The sequence below is a fragment of the Carcharodon carcharias genome, chromosome 12 (genome assembly GCF_017639515.1).
Source record: "Carcharodon carcharias isolate sCarCar2 chromosome 12, sCarCar2.pri, whole genome shotgun sequence".
NCBI lineage: Eukaryota > Metazoa > Chordata > Chondrichthyes > Lamniformes > Lamnidae > Carcharodon > Carcharodon carcharias.
This window is the reverse complement of record NC_054478.1, coordinates 103,512,522-103,528,217: the sequence shown is the minus strand read 5'-3', so window position 1 is coordinate 103,528,217 and position 15,696 is coordinate 103,512,522. Positions and strand designations below refer to the sequence as shown.

Genomic DNA, 15,696 nt, shown 5'->3' with positions numbered 1-15,696 from the left:
TTCTCCCCCCACCCCTTTTTCTACTAAGATGGCTTGGCATTGAAGCCAGAACCGCTTCCCTACTCCAGAGGTGAGATAAAAGTGACTGCCCTTGGCGTCAAGGTAGCATTTGGCCGAGTGTGGCATCAAGGAGCCCTAACTAAACTGGAGGCAATGGGAATCAGGGGAAAACACTCCATTGGTTGGAGTCATACCTAACGCAATTGAAAATAATAGGCCCTGGTGACATAATTGGAGTGAAATCTGCATATTTGGAGAAGAGCAAGTTAAGATCAAAACCTATGAAGGAACTGTGGGAATTCAGCAGCCAAGTTCCATGGGGTTGGATTTTGTGGGTCCTGCCCACTGCTGCTGACATGTTTGAAGGTGGGAAGCTAGGAAAATAAAGCAGGTGGCCTTCCCACTGACTTCCCATCCACCACTGATCTGTCTCCCATATTATGGTGGCGAGGAAGGTGTCAGGCAACCCACCGCCCATAGGCTTATTGAAACCCTTACGTGGCCACTTAAGTACCTCATTCTGCCACCGCCATTATTTTGCATGCAGGAGGGGAAGGCAGATTGGCTGGCAACTTTCATTGTGCAGGCTATTGTGAGCAGGAAGGGGAGGACATTCTTTGGGTGGGTTCCACATGCCCATCAGAGGCAGCCCCCAACATTGTACCTCCCTTTAATCTTCCCTACCACCCCCAACAACCAGCTTCTCAAATGCAGCCCCACACCCCCCTCGTTGGAGTCTGCCAATAGTGTTGCCGATCCTCTAGGAGTGACCTGGAATCTCCAGGACACTGCTGTGTGAAATCCTGGAGAAAAATCATAGGGACATTAAAAAAGAGTTTTTCTTTTAATTTTCTTTGAATATTTCTCTTTACCAGATATAAAAATACTAAAAATGGGTTGGGGGGAAAGGCAATTTGGCTGACAGTCAAGCATCATCCAATTGGGTAATGAATCTTTATGCTTTCCAATTGGCATTGGAAAGCAGCACATCACAACAATGGATGTGTTGGCCAACGAACAGCTAGAGTGTGGGGTCATGAGAGTCATGTGATGAAACCTCCAGGAATACATTTGATCACCGTTGGTAACTCTTTCTCCCGACATACCTTTTCATCTGCACTTCATCAGCCTTCTTCCTTGTAGACTGCCTTTAGTCCCAGCAGTGGCCACTGCTTGATTCTGGTGCTGCTGGGACTACAGAGCAGCCGACCAACCAGCTCTCTAGGGTGCAACTTCCTCCCAAATGGGTGCAGAACTCCCAATCTGAACCAATTAAGGCTGCTCCCAGTGTAATATCACAGCAGGGCAGCTGGGTTTCGGGTGGGCGGGCTGACGACTGACTTATCAGTCCATGGTGATGGCTGTTCACCTGGCTTCTACCAGGCCCACAAGTGTAAATTGCCCCTTAGATATCTGAGAATACTGGCTGTGTCCAATATGTGGAGCCAGATGATGTAGCCAATAAATAATTGCTTGGTAGTACAGTGAGCGTTGCTGAAAAAGGAGACATGCTATCGAAGCTTTTCATCTTTTCTCATCAGGACAGATGCAAGAATGAAGTATAAATTGTTGCTTCCTTTAAAATTTGCAATCCTTGCATCTGTCCTGATGAGTAAAAACCTTCAACAGCATGTCTCTTTTTTTTAAGCAATACTCAAGTAGCTAATAGAATTGAGTTTCTCACATACCAGGTCAATTTGAGACAATAGGGTTGATTAATACGTTGCAGAGATGAATTGGAATGGAATTCTTTTTTCACTCATGGGATGTGGAAGTCGCTGGCTAGGCCAGCATTTATTGCCCATCCCTAATTGCCCTTGAGAAGGTGGTGGTGAGCTACCTTCTTGAACCATTGCAGTCCACATCTTATAGGAATACCCACAGTGCTGGTAGGAAGGGAGTTCCAGGATTGTGATCCAGCAACAGTGATTATATTTCCAAGTCAATATGTGAATGGTTTGGAGGGGAGCTCCCAGGTGGTGGTGGTGCCATGTGTCTCCTACCCTTGTCTTCTAGATGGTAGTGGTTGTGGGCTTGGTGCTGTCAAATGAGCCTTGGTGAGTTCCTGCAGTGCATCTTGTAGATAGTATACACTGCTGCCACTGTTCATTGGTGGTGGAGGGAGTGCCAGACAAACGGGTTGCTTTGTCCTGGATGGTGTCAAGCTTCTTGATTGTTGGAGCTGCACTCATCCAGGCAAGTGGAGTATATTCCATCACACTCCTGACGTGTGTCTTGTAAATGGTGGACAGGCTTTGGGGAGTCAGGAGGTGAGTTACTCGCCGACGATTCCTAGCCTCTGACCTGCTCTTGTAGCCACAGTATTGATATAGCTGGTCCAGCTCAGTTTCTGGTCAGTGGTAACCCCCAGTTTATTGATAGTGGGGGATTCAGCAATGGCAATGCCATTGAATGTCATGGGGCGAAGGTTAGATTCTCTCTTGTTGGAGGTGGTCATTGCCAGGCACTTGTGTGGCACAAATGTTACTTGCCACTTGTCAGCCCAAGCCTAGATATTGTCCAGGTCTTGCTGCATTTGGACATGGACTGCTTCAGTATCTGAGGAGTGCAAATGGTGCTGAACATTGTGCAATCATCAGCGAACATCTCCACTTCTGACCTTATAATGGAGAGAAGGTCATCAATGAAGCAGCTGAAGATGGTTGGGCCTAGGATGCTACCCTTAGGAACTCCTGTAGTGATGTCCTCCAACAACCATAACCGTCTTCCTTTGCGCTAGGTATGACTCCAACCAATGGAGAGTTTTCCCCTGATTCCCATTGCCTCCAGTTTGGTTAGGGCTCCTTGATGTCACACTCGGTCAAATGCTACCTTGATGCCAAGGGCAGTCACTTTCACCTCACCTCTGGAGTTCAGTTCTTTTGTCCATGTTTGAACCAAGGCTGTAATGAGGGTCAGGAGCTGAGTGGCCCTGGTGTAACTCAAATTGAGCGTCAGTGAACAGGTTATTGTTAAGTAAGTGCTGCTTGATAGCACTGTTGATGACCCCTTCCATTATTGTACTGATGATTGAGAGTAGACTGAGGCAGTAATTGGCTGGGCTGGATTTGTCCTTTTTGTGTAGAGGACATAACTGGGCAATTTTCCACATTGCCGGGTAGATGCCAGTGTTAAAGCTGCACTGGAACAGTTTGGCTAGGAGTGCAGCAAATTCTTGAGCACAAGTCTTCAGTACAATTGCTGGAATATTGTCAAGGCCTATAGTGTTTGCAGTATCCAGTGCATTCAGCCATTTCTTGCTATCACCTGGAGTGAATCAAATTGGCTGAAGACTGGCATCTGTGATGCTGGGGACCTCCAGAAGAGGCAAAGATGGATCATCCACTCGGCACTTCAAGCTGAAGATTGTTGCAAATGCTTTAGCCTTATCTTTTGCACTGATGTGCTGGGTTCTCCCATTATTGAGGATGGGATATTTTTAGAGGCTCCTCCTCCAGTGAATTGTTAAATTGCCCACCATTATTCACGACTGGATGTGGCAGGACTGCAGAGTATAGATCTATTCCGTTGGTTGTGGAATTGCCTGGCTCTGTCTATCTCTTTCTACGTATGCTGTTTGACATGCAGTTAGCCTTGTGTTGTAGCCTCACTGGGTTGACATCTCATTTTTAGGTATGCCTGGTGCTGCTCCTGGTATGCTCTCCTGCACTCTTCATTGAACCAGGGTTAATCCTTGGCTTGCTGGTAATGGTAGAGTGGGCGGCATGTCAGGCCATGAGTTTACAGATTGTGGTTGAGTACAATTCTGCTGCTGTTGGTGGCCTCATGGATGCCCAGTCTTGAGTTGCTAGATCTGTTGGAATGTTTTCAATTATTTGTGCACACATGGTCTATGGCTGAACTGTCAATGTAAGTGCCATGAAATATGGTAAGCTTCCTCCATCAAGATGATAATATTGTTTGGCTGACTTGTGCAAATCCTCAAAACAAAGAGTAGGGGAGAAGTTGTGGGGAGGAGTCAGAAGTCTATCCATGTCCAACTGGAAAACATAATCTGCAGTGATTTGGAATTTGATATACAACAAGGGCAGCATTTGGTAAAATTTTATGTAACAAGATAGGAAATAAATTGAATTTCACAGGAAACTACATTTGGTTTCGTTATATTATATAAACAGAATAAGTTGGTTTACAATTGGCCATGCCTCACCAGTGTACTTCTCAGTTCACCTTAATAAAAGTAGGGAAAACACATATGGGGCTTGTGCGTGATCGCAGAATCCAATGCATACAATGATGAAGAATAAGACAAATGATGAACAAAGAATAAAGAATAAAGAAAAGTACAGCACAGGAACAGGCCCTTCGGCCCTCCAAGCCTGCGTCGATCATATTGCCCGTCAACTAAAACATTTTGCACTTCCTGTGTCCATATCCCTCTATTCCCATCCTATTCAAGTATTTGTCAAGCTGCCTCTTAAACACCACTATCGTACCTTCTTCCACCATCCTTCTGGTAATGTGGTGACCGGAATTGCATGCAATATTCCACGTGTGGCCTAACCAAAGTTCTATACAGCTGCAGCATGACTTCTCAGCTTTTATACTCAATACCCCTGCCATGAAGGCAAGCATGTCATATGCCTTCCTGACTACCTTATCCACCTGCATTGCCACTTTCAGTGACCTGTGGACCTGTACACTCAGATCCCTCTGCCCGTCGATGCACTTAAGTGTTCTGCCATTTACTGTATAATTCCTGCCTGTATTAGACCTTCCAAAATGCATTAGCTCACATTTGTCCAGATTAAACTCCATCTGCCATTTCACTGTCCAAGTCTCCAACCGATCTATATCCCATTGTATCCTTTGACAATCCTCTTCACTATCTGCAACTCCTCCAACCTTGGTGTCATCTGCAAACTTACTAATTAGCCCAGTTACATTTTCCTCCAAATCATTTATGTATACCACAAACAGCAAAGGTCCCAGCACTGATCCCTGCGGAACTCCACTAGTCACAGCTCTCCATTCAGAAAAGCACCCTTCCACTGCTACCCTCTGTCTTCTATGACCAAGCTAATTCTGTATCCATCCTGCCAGCTCACCTCTGATCCCGTGCGACTTTACCTTCTGTACCAGTCTGCCATGAGGGACCTTGTCAAAAGCCTTGCTGAAATCCATGTATATAACATCCACTGCCCTTCCATCGTTGATCATCTTTGTCACTTCCTCGAAAAACTGGATCAAGTTAGTGAGACACGACTTCCCCTTCACAAAACCATGCTGCCTCTCACTAATACGCCCATTTGCTTCCAAATGGTAGTAAATCCTGTCACGAAGAATCTTCTCCAATAATTTCTCTACCACTGACGTAAGGCTCACCGGCCTGTAATTTCCTGGATTATCCCTGCTATCCTTCGTAAACAATGGAACAACATTGGCCATTCTCCAGTCCTCTGGGACCTCACCCGTAGCCAGTGAGGATACAAAGATTTCTGGCAAGACCCCAGCAATCTCCTCCTTTGCCTCCCTCAGTACTCTGGGGTAGATCCCATCTGGCCCTGGGGACTTATCCACCTTAATATTCTTCAAGACGCCTAACACCTCTTTTTTGATCTCAACATGATCCAGGCTATCTACATACTCTTCCCTAGACAAATCGACCGCTAAGTCCTTCTCTTTGGTGAATACTGATGAGAAGTATTCATTTAGTATCTCTCCCTTTTCTTCTGGCTCCACACACAGATTCCCATCTCTGTCCCTGAGTGGGCCTATCCTTTCCCTGGCTACCCTCTTGCCGGGGGGCGTTGTTACAACCTGCTACCCCACACCCCCTGCCTCTGTCATCCTATCATATGACTAGTTATTGAACAGTTTCTGCACTCCCTAAATTGTAGTGTCCCCTATATGAAAGGGCCAGTGATGTTGAGAGAATATCTTGTGTGGAGCTGAATTTTGTAACAATTGTATCTAAGCTATTGTGATATAACACTGCTCATTTTTTTTTAGGATATTACTGTGATGAAGTCTATGAAGAGCCCCCCAGCTGGAGTAAAGCTAGTTATGGAGGCAATTTGTATTTTGAAGGGGATAAAGCCAGACAGAATTCCAGATCCGACTGGATCAGGTAAAAAGATTGAAGATTTCTGGGGCCCTGCCAAAAAAGTATTGGGCGACATGAAGCTTTTGCAGTCTCTCCACGAATATGACAAGGACAATATTCCTTCAGCATACATAAATGTCATTAGGAATAAATACATAACAAACCCAGAATTTATTCCAGAAAAGATTCGTAATGCTTCCACAGCAGCTGAAGGTCTCTGCAAATGGGTCATTGCAATCGACTCCTATGACAAGTAAGTATTTGGCTCATAGAATATTTTAAATCTAATTTTTCAATTCAGCAGCCACAATTTTACATTGCATGAGATGGAATAAGTTTTTTTCTACCACCACCCTTTTATTAGAGTAGCTAAAGTTGTAGCTCCCAAGAAAGAGAAACTAGCACTGGCTGAAGGTGAACTGAAGATAGCAATGGATGGTCTAAGAAAGAAGCAAGCTGCACTTAAGGAAGTGCAAGATAAGCTGGAAAAGCTGCAGGAGCAATTGGAAACCAATAAACAAAAAAAAGCAGACCTGGAAAATCAGGTAATTTAAACACCATTTATTTTAGAACTAATATTTGAAATTTGTATAATGGATGAAATGTTATCAATCTGTTATTTTGGGCACAGCACATGTCAAACACAATTTGACATTATTCACCAGATAAAGTGCGACACTATGTTATAGATGTAAAACAGTCTTAAGGAAAGTAAAATAAATCCAGTTGTTCACCAGAGCAGAATTTTCTGCTTGACGTGCAGGAGAAGGGCTCCACACATCAGCGCGTAAAATGATGCGCTGTGATGTCGGGTGAGCATCCTGATGTCACCGTACGCCATCGCAATATTTCGCTGGGTGGCGCCTGATGAAGTTCGACGCGCACCCGCCATTAATTAATGGGATATTTAAGGCCCTTAAATTGGCAATCAATGCCGATTTTCAGGCACCTGTGTGATCTTCGGCTTGGCGCACGGGCTCAATGGGCAGGCTTCTTAATTAAACTCATTCACAGACGGGATAAGAGGGCGCAGTGAGGTTGTCAATCTGGTCTGTGAGTATTTATTGCAGAAAGTTTTTAAACTTGCCTGTGTGATTTGTAGCAGTTCAGAATGAATTCCAGCAGCTTTCTGTGTACTTTTAACCTTCAACTCAGCACTCTTCAGTCAGGAATCTTTATCGGGCATGCAGCTTTCCGAAGGCCTCTCTTTAACCTGGGTATGAGTTCTGATATGTTCACTGAAGGCAGCTCCCCTGAGGAGGAAGAGAGGGCTAGAATAAGGAGGAGGCCAGGAGTGCACAATCAGCCTCCAGGGGAGCCACCTTTGGGAGTACAGGTGCAGGCACAAGGGGCACAGGGCCAAGAGGTAGTCCAAGGTGGAAGGGGCCATAGAAGGCGCCACTATTCTGCTGCCAGGGTATATAGGTGGCAAAGCAGGTACCTCAGTATAACTGAGGTGCAGTTCCGAAGGAGGCTCCAACTATCAAGGGAGACAGGTTACTACATCTGTCAAATGATTGGCCCTGAGATCTCTCCTAACTGTGTGGGCAGACACCCCATGCCAGCAGCTCTGAAGGTCACAGTTGCCCTCAACTTCTATGCCTCTGGATCCTTCCAGGGCTCGGTGGGTGATCTTTGCAGTGTCTCCCAATCAGCTGTGCACGCTTTTGTCAAACAGGTCACAGACACACTGTTCAGGTGTGCATTGACCTTCATCCACTTCTGCTGGGACCATGCTAGCCAGACACAGTGAGCCAGAGGCTTCGCGGCCATTGCTGGCTTCCCCCGTGTCCAGGGTGCAATAGGCTGCACACGTGTGGCCATCAAGGCGCCAGCAGGTGAGCCCGGTACCTTTGTCAACAGGAAGGGCTTCCACTCCATGAACGTGCAGATAGTGTGTGATCACAGGATGCTGATTCTACAAGTCTATGCAAGGTACTCAGGCAGCTACCACGATGCCTACGTCCTCAGACACTCCCAGGTGCCAGGGCTCTTCAGTGCTCCAGCCTGGCTGGATGGATGGCTGCTGGGTGACAAGGGCTATCCCCTCAGAAGGTGGCTCATGATGCCTCTCTGCCATCCAAGAATAGAAGCTGAGCAGCGCTACAATAGGAGCCATGCCTCCAGAAGGGCTGTGGTGGAGGGAGCCATTGGTCTTCTCAAGATGCACTTCCGATGCCTGGACCACTCAGGGGGCGTGCTCCAGTATCCCCCAGATTGTGTCTCGGTGATAGTGGTTGCATGCTGCGCTCTCCACAATCTTGCGCTGGAAAAGGGAGTCGCAGTGGACGATGAAAACGTTGACGCAGTGGATGCGGCTGCACACGATGAGTCCAGCACTGATTCTGAGGATGAGGAAGCACAGGGGAATGATGAGGGGCTAAACGCTGACCCAGGACTACACCAAGGAGGCAGGGACACCTGGGACACTTTAATCCAACGAATCTTCAGCTAGTTCCACACAAATGGATCAGGAGGACCTGCCTTGCCTAGCGCTTCCATCGTCAGCACTTAAGTGCTACATCTGTCACTTCATCAGCTGCAACTAAGGGCTTTGTAAACCTCAATGTCCACACAAACACTCATGACATGTCTGTAAAACACACAAATGCAGAACAAAGGAGCCATCCTCAGCCATGGTAACACATCTGGTTTCAATTTTCTCCATCATAAGGTCACACAGAATGAAAGCAAAACATTTTTCAACCATAAACAAATAATAATTCCCTAATCTAGGGCCAACACAAAAGCACCAGTGAGAAACCTGTGGTGTGCCTAAGGTGCCTTATGCTTACATTTGCAGGTGCTATGTCTTGGTGCCGCCCCATCACTCAGTGTAGCTTCTGAGACAGCCTGCTGACTCTGCCATCCTGTTGGCCTCGACGACCTTGGTAGTCGTCCTCTGGCCCGTGGAGCCTGTGCTGGCCCCTCCTGGGAGGGATCTGCCAGTTCCACAGCTGGAATCTCCCCAGTCGTTGCAGCCTCAGCCGATGAAGCGGTCACTAGGAGAGGGGTGGAGCAGCTGTTGCCCTCATCCGGAGCGCTGTGAGAGGAGCATTTTTCTCCTGAAAAACAGAGAAGACCATTCATTGCGACTAATCGCAAATAGACTCTGCATGCACATGCCGCACCCCAACCACAGTGGCCCATATCAGGCCTCCAGTGCCTCCTCCCCATGCTACTGCTGATCAGCCACACAAAGGTAGTAAGCCTGCTGCCAACCCCACCCCCTCCCATCTCCGCCCGACCCCGCAACAGCTACCTTGGACACATTTTGCGTCCATCACTTTAGGAAACACACGGTCTTAGCTCCCATAGCAAGGAGGCGCAACTAATTGTGACGTCGAGGGCAGCAGATGGCCCTTGGCCACGACACCTTCAGACTCTCCTTCCACAATCTCATCACTATGAATAAGACATGTGTTGGAGTTCTGAGTATGTGCCTAGCTGCATCTCCTGCAGGTCCTCCATCATCCCCCAGACTAGTCATGTATGACTAAGCAAAGCATGGTGCGGGGGAGAACTCATCTCCTCATGAACCACTCAGGCATGGGTACTATCTGCTTGCCCACCCAGCATACGAGAAATGCCCAACATGATTCAATGCAATCACGACAGTAAGACTTGGGGAGACTTGGGGAGTTGGGCCCTCAAAGGTTAAGGCTACCTGTTAGGTTAAATGCCCAACGCTAATCTGGTACTCACCCTCCTAGAGCACAACAAATCATTGAAGCGCTTATGGCACTGGATCCAGGTGCGCCACACCATGTCGTGGGAGCTCACCACCTCGGCCACCTCCTCCCGTGCATGTTTGGTCATGTGGGGGGTCTTCCTTCTCCCATCCTGGGGGACAACCACCTCCTGCCGTGCTGCCACCTCCTCGAGGAGGGCAGCAAAGGAACCATCAGAAAAATGAGGAGCACATTGATCCCCACTGGCCTACCCTGCAGCCTGCCCTGCTCCTGTGACAGACCCTGCAGCCTGCCCTGCTCCTGTGGCAAACCCTGCAGCCTGCCCTGCTCCTCTGCCCTTCCCTCCAGAGTGCCCTGCTGAGCAGACCCCCTGCGGTTGGATCTCCAGGTGGTCATTGTGAGCAGCCTATGCCAGGCCCTCTTTTAAACAGACTGCTAGGTTGCCATTGGACCCAGAGGTCTGTGCTCGCCTGCTGCAGCCCACACACTTCCGCTATCCACGGGAGTCAGAAATGCGCTGAGCATGCCTAATTGGCCCGCCCACGCAAAATTGGCGGCACAGCCCCAATTGCGGGTGCTGGTCGGGCCCGCACCTGCCTGCGTCTGTTCCAGCTCTGCCCACCCGCCAAATGGAAAATGTTGGCCCTGGAGTCTCAAATGTGAAAGTCTTACATTAGAATTACTTTGAAATTACAACATGGAATTGTGTTGTTTGGCCCAACTGAGCCATGTTGTTGTTTAACCTTCACACAAGCAGTATTCCTAATTCCACATGCCAGCCCTGTTCCTATGTCAGATTCCTCTCCTTTCCTTCAACTATCTAACTTTTTCTTAAATGTTAACATGAGCGGACAGAATCTTGTGGAGGCAATGGGTGTCTTGGCCACTGGCTGGAGAGTTGGCGAGAGCCCTGCATTGCCTTCTTTAGGGAAGGCCTGCGCCATTTTGTGCTATTCAGGCACTTGGTAGGCCAGCAGTGGGCCTTCCCCTGGGATCATTAATCCTGGGTGTGGAAGTGCTGCCTACCGAGAGTTGCTGGTGAGTCAAAGGCTTGCAGGTCTATTGAACAGCAGTGCCACTGGGGAGGTGGTGGCTGCTGCTGGGAGGACATACACCCGAGGCCCAGGATTGTAGCTGGATCCCAGGCCAGAAGTGATGGCTGTTTGAGTCTTTTGTTCTTTAAGAAAAGGGGGATGTTTGGGTTTTGAAATGCAACAGTACTACATGTCCTATCTGGCTTGCTTTAGTCATGTGACTCCTGCCATGGGGGATGCTCTCTGTAAGCTGCTATTTTACAAGCAGTTCAAGAAAGACTTACACTGAGAAAGCATTGCAGTCATTAAGCACAAAATATGGTGTCAGAAGTGGAGCTAAAATAGAGTTTTGAAACCCTGGAAATTTTGCAGAGAAGCCACAGCTCAGAAGGGCACACAAAAATGTTTAAGTCTGCTAAAGGCTGCTTAAAAGGGACAAGGAAACACAAACTGAAGGCTGCAAATAAAATACTGGGTGAGTTAACATGGCTGTAAGCTTTCCCCTCCCTGCTCTGGTAGAAATGAAAGCTGATATGTAGCAGAACTGGTAGTTTTTCCACTTGCAATGGCAAAACCACGAGCTTGCAATAGATTTAATTAACAAGCCAGAGCCAATAGGAGTAGCCACACTTAACACTGCTGGAGAGGGACTGCTGCAAATTGTATTGCACCCTAAATCTATTCAACAAACAAAGGAAGCAGAGGACAGAGATTTTGAAAGCCTTGGATGCAGGCTTTGAACCCCGAGTGAATGTAACTTATGAACGCTATATGTTCAACACTACAGCTCAAGGTGAAAATGAACCCATTGATCAGTATGTGACTGCAGTAACACAGCTTGCAGAATCATGTGAATTTGGACAACTTAAAGATAGAATTGTCTTAGACATACAAGACCCATCAGTGAGAGCAAGTCTACTGATAAAGGAGAAACTTACATTCAATAAAGCAATAGACATGTGTAAAAATGCGAGGTTGTAAAAGGTCAGTTAGAGCACATTTGTGGCACAACAGACCAGGAGGTACATTATACTGAGAGACATTCCAGGCCGAAAGTCAGAACAATCGCGGACAAAGGTCAGGATGCAAATACAAGGAAGACATCATACAAAGGGAATAGAAGTGTTGTCCAGCCTAGGTTAAACTGTGTTTTAACAGTAAGAAGCTGAATCATATCACACACAAGTGTTTGGCTAGAAAGAAGCAAAACAAGCCTATACAGATGGCCATTGGAGAGATATGAGCAGAAGTGCCTGATGAAGCACTATACATGATACAACAGGTTGGTTCCATCAAGTCTATAAGTGATAAATGGCTTGTGACTGTTACAATAATGACCGCAGAAGGAGAGTATCAAGCGAACAAGAAGTGTCAGATAAACACTGGTGTGTCATGCAACATATCTGTGTGAAGTTACTGAACATGGCAATCCAAAAATGAAGCCCTTGAAAGTAAGGTTGAGGCTATAAGATGGCATGATACTCATACCAAGAGGATAAATTAGTCTGTAAGCCCAATGCAATGGCAAGAAGGAAGATCTAGAGTTCCAGATCATAGATGGGATGCAACAGCTACTCATCTCAGCTGGAGCAAGTCTAAAGCTTGAGCTGGTAATCCTAAATGTGCCAGTAGAGATTTATAACGCCTTTCAGCACACAATACCGTTGATGGCAGAACAGATCCTGAAGAAGTACAAAGATGTGATTATAGGTTTGGGATGTCTACCAGGAGAATATCATCCAGTAGTAGTGGAGAGTGTAAGACCAATTCAGCATCTGCCTAAAAGAGTCCCAGCTGCCCTCAAGTCAAGCAAGAAGAGCTGGAAAAGAGGGGAGTAATCAAGAAAGTGACAACTCCTGCAGACTAGATTAGCAGCATGTTAGCAGTGAAACAATTTGGAAAGCTGTGAATGTGCTTAGAGCCAAAGGACCTAAATAAAGTGCTGAAGAGGTCTCACTATTCCATGCCAACCATCAAAGGAATTTTGCTGCAACTTGCTAAGGCAAAGATCTTTACCACCCTAGATGCGAAGCATGGTTACTGGCAAGTGAAGCTGGATGAAAACAGCAGCTTTCTAACTACATTCTGGATACCGTTCAGGAAATACAGATAGTTGTGCATGCCATTTGACATTTGACAAGAGTATCAACGCAGACAGCATGAGATAATCAGTGATCTTCCTGGAGTGGGATCAATGGTGGATGATCTACTAGTCCATGGATGTGGAGACACAATGGAAGAAGCCATAGCTGACCATGATCAGAATTTACTGTGACTACCAGAGAGAGCACTCCAGACGAACCTGAAGCTGAACAAGAAAAAATTACAACTGAAGATGCCTGAAGTCAAGTACATAGGTCATGTACTGACAGCAAAAGGTCTTCGCCCAGATCCTGACAAGGTGAGCTGCAGCAATGATGCAGTGACCAACAGATGTGGAAGCAGTGCAATGATTTGTTGGATTTGTGAACTATTTAGCAAAATTTTTGCCCAGTTGTCATTGAAGCATAAACTATTACGCAAGCTCATTGCCAAAGAGGTGCAGCGGTATTGAGGCACAGAACAAGAAGCAGTGTTCACTAAAATCAAACAACTAGTGGTGACAACACCAATGCTGACGTACTCTGATGTCAATGAGGAAGTCACCTTGCAGTGTGAGACCAGCACGACAGGTCTTGGAGCAACCCTAATGCAGCAAGGACAACCAGTCACATTTGCATCCTGGACACTAATGCAAATGGAATGGCATTATGTTCAGATTGAGAAAGAGTGCTTGGCTATTGTTTTTGCTTGTGAGCATTTTCATCAATACCTGCTTGGGAGAGACAAAGTAATAGTAGAGTCCAATCACTTCAAGCCACCTCAAAGCATTTTTCCTCAAACCACTACAATTTGCTCCAAAGTGCCTGCAAAGAACGTTACTTTGTTTACAGAGATATCATGTGGACGTGACATACAAGCAAGGGAAACTGCTGTTGAAAGCAGTGATCCCCATGAGGAAAGTTGAGGATGCTACAATAGAATGTGAAATCATTTAGATTCAACATGAAGCAGCAGCTCGACATGATCTGGAAGTCATCAGCCCAGCAGAGACATTGAACCTGACAGACAAGCGCCGTGCTCAAATCAAGCAAAGTACCCAATACGATGCAACCCTCCAAGTGCCAGAAGAAGTAGCAATGAAAGGAAACTAACACTCCACCTCCAACTTCCCTTTCCTCTCTATAGTCCTCGAATGGGTTATCACCTCCAAAATCTGTGCTCATCTTTCCTGGAACTCCATGTTTGCATCCCTCTGATTAGATTTCCCCTCCATGCCATGGTAGCAAAATGGCTCCTCTCAAAATCACAGTTGACATCCTTTGTGACTTTGGCAAAGGTAAACTATCATCCCTTGTCCTCTTGACCCGTCTGCAATGTTTGACAGAGCTGATACACCATCCTCCTCCAATGCCTGTCCACTGTCATTCATGTGAACATACAAAATAGGAGCAGACGTAGGCCGTTCTGCTTCTCTAGCCTGCTCTGCCATTCAATAAGATCGTGGCTGACCTGTTTGTGTTTCGAATTTCACATTCCCATCTATCCCCAATAATCTTTGATTCCCTTGCCTGACAAGAATCTGTCTACCTCTGCCTTAAAAATATTCAATGACCCCGCCCTCCACTGCCTTCTGAGGTAGATTCCAGTCGCACAACCCTCTAAGAGAAAAAATTACACCTCACTTCTGTCCTAAAAGGGGGGCCCCTAATTTTCAAACAGTGCCCCCTAGTTCTGGACTCACCCACAAGAGGAAACATCCTTTCCATGTTCACCTTGTTGAGACTGTTCAGAATCTTATATACTTCAATCAAGTCACCATTCACTCTTCTAAACTCCAGTGGAATCAAGCTAAGTTTGTCTAACCTTTCCTCATAAGACAATCTGCCCCTTTCAGATATCAGTCTAGTAAAACTCCTCTGAACTGCCTCCAACTCATTTGCATACTTTCTTAAATAAAGAGACCAAAACTGCACACAGTATTCGAGATGTGATCTCACCAATGCCCTGTATAACAGAAGCATAACATCCTTACTTTTATGTTCAATTCCTCTTATGATAAATGATAGTAGTCCATTAGCCAACTTGGTGGGATTGCTCTCACCTAGTTGTGTTCTTATCTATCCAGTGATAGCTAGTGTGTTATTTGCAATGGTGTCTCTTCCCGCTCCTGAACTGTTACCTCTGGTGTACCCCAATAATTTATCCTTTGCCCCTCAAAGACACCATTCAAAAGCACAGCATTAGTTTTCATATGTTCACTGATGACTGCCAGCCCTACATCCCCACACCTCTCTCATAATCTCCACTGTTTTTAAATTACCAGACTGCTTATCCAATATCCAGACTGGATAGCGGAAATTTGTTCTAATTGCATATTGGGAAAACTGAAACTATTGTCTTTGGCTCCTGCTTCAAACTCTATTTCTTAGCAACCGGCTCCATCCCTCTCCCTGAGACTAAACCAGAATACTCGCAATCTTGGTGTCATAGTTGACCTTGAGTAAGCTTCCGGCCACATATCCACACCATCACTGAGACCGCTTCTTTACATTTTTGCAACTACGCCCCTGCCTAAGCTCGTATGTTGATGAAACTCTCATTCATGACTTTGTTACTTCTAGAGTTGACTATTCCCAAGCACTCCTGATTGGTCGCCCACATTCTATTGTTTATAATCTTGAGGTCATCCAAAACTCTCCTGCCTGTGTCCTTACTGGCAGCAAGTTCCGTTCCCCTATCATCTCTGTTCACTGAACTACAGTGGCAACCAGTCAAACAACATTTTGATTTTTAACATTCTCATCCTGGTTTTCAAAACCCTACATATCTCTGTAATCTCCTTCACCCTAAGAACTGGGCG

At 46.3% G+C, this 15,696-nt stretch overlaps 1 protein-coding gene across 1 annotated transcript in view; it reads left to right on the top strand.

The window, feature by feature from the left end:
• The window catches only part of dnah7 (dynein, axonemal, heavy chain 7), a 616,407-nt gene that overhangs the window by 400,812 nt on the left and 199,899 nt on the right, over positions 1 to 15,696 (top strand). Inside the window, exons 44-45 of the mRNA XM_041200170.1 lie at positions 5,974 to 6,320; positions 6,432 to 6,612. Of these exons, the coding sequence (XP_041056104.1) occupies positions 5,974 to 6,320; positions 6,432 to 6,612 (528 nt within the window). The remainder of the gene's footprint in view (positions 1 to 5,973; positions 6,321 to 6,431; positions 6,613 to 15,696) is intronic.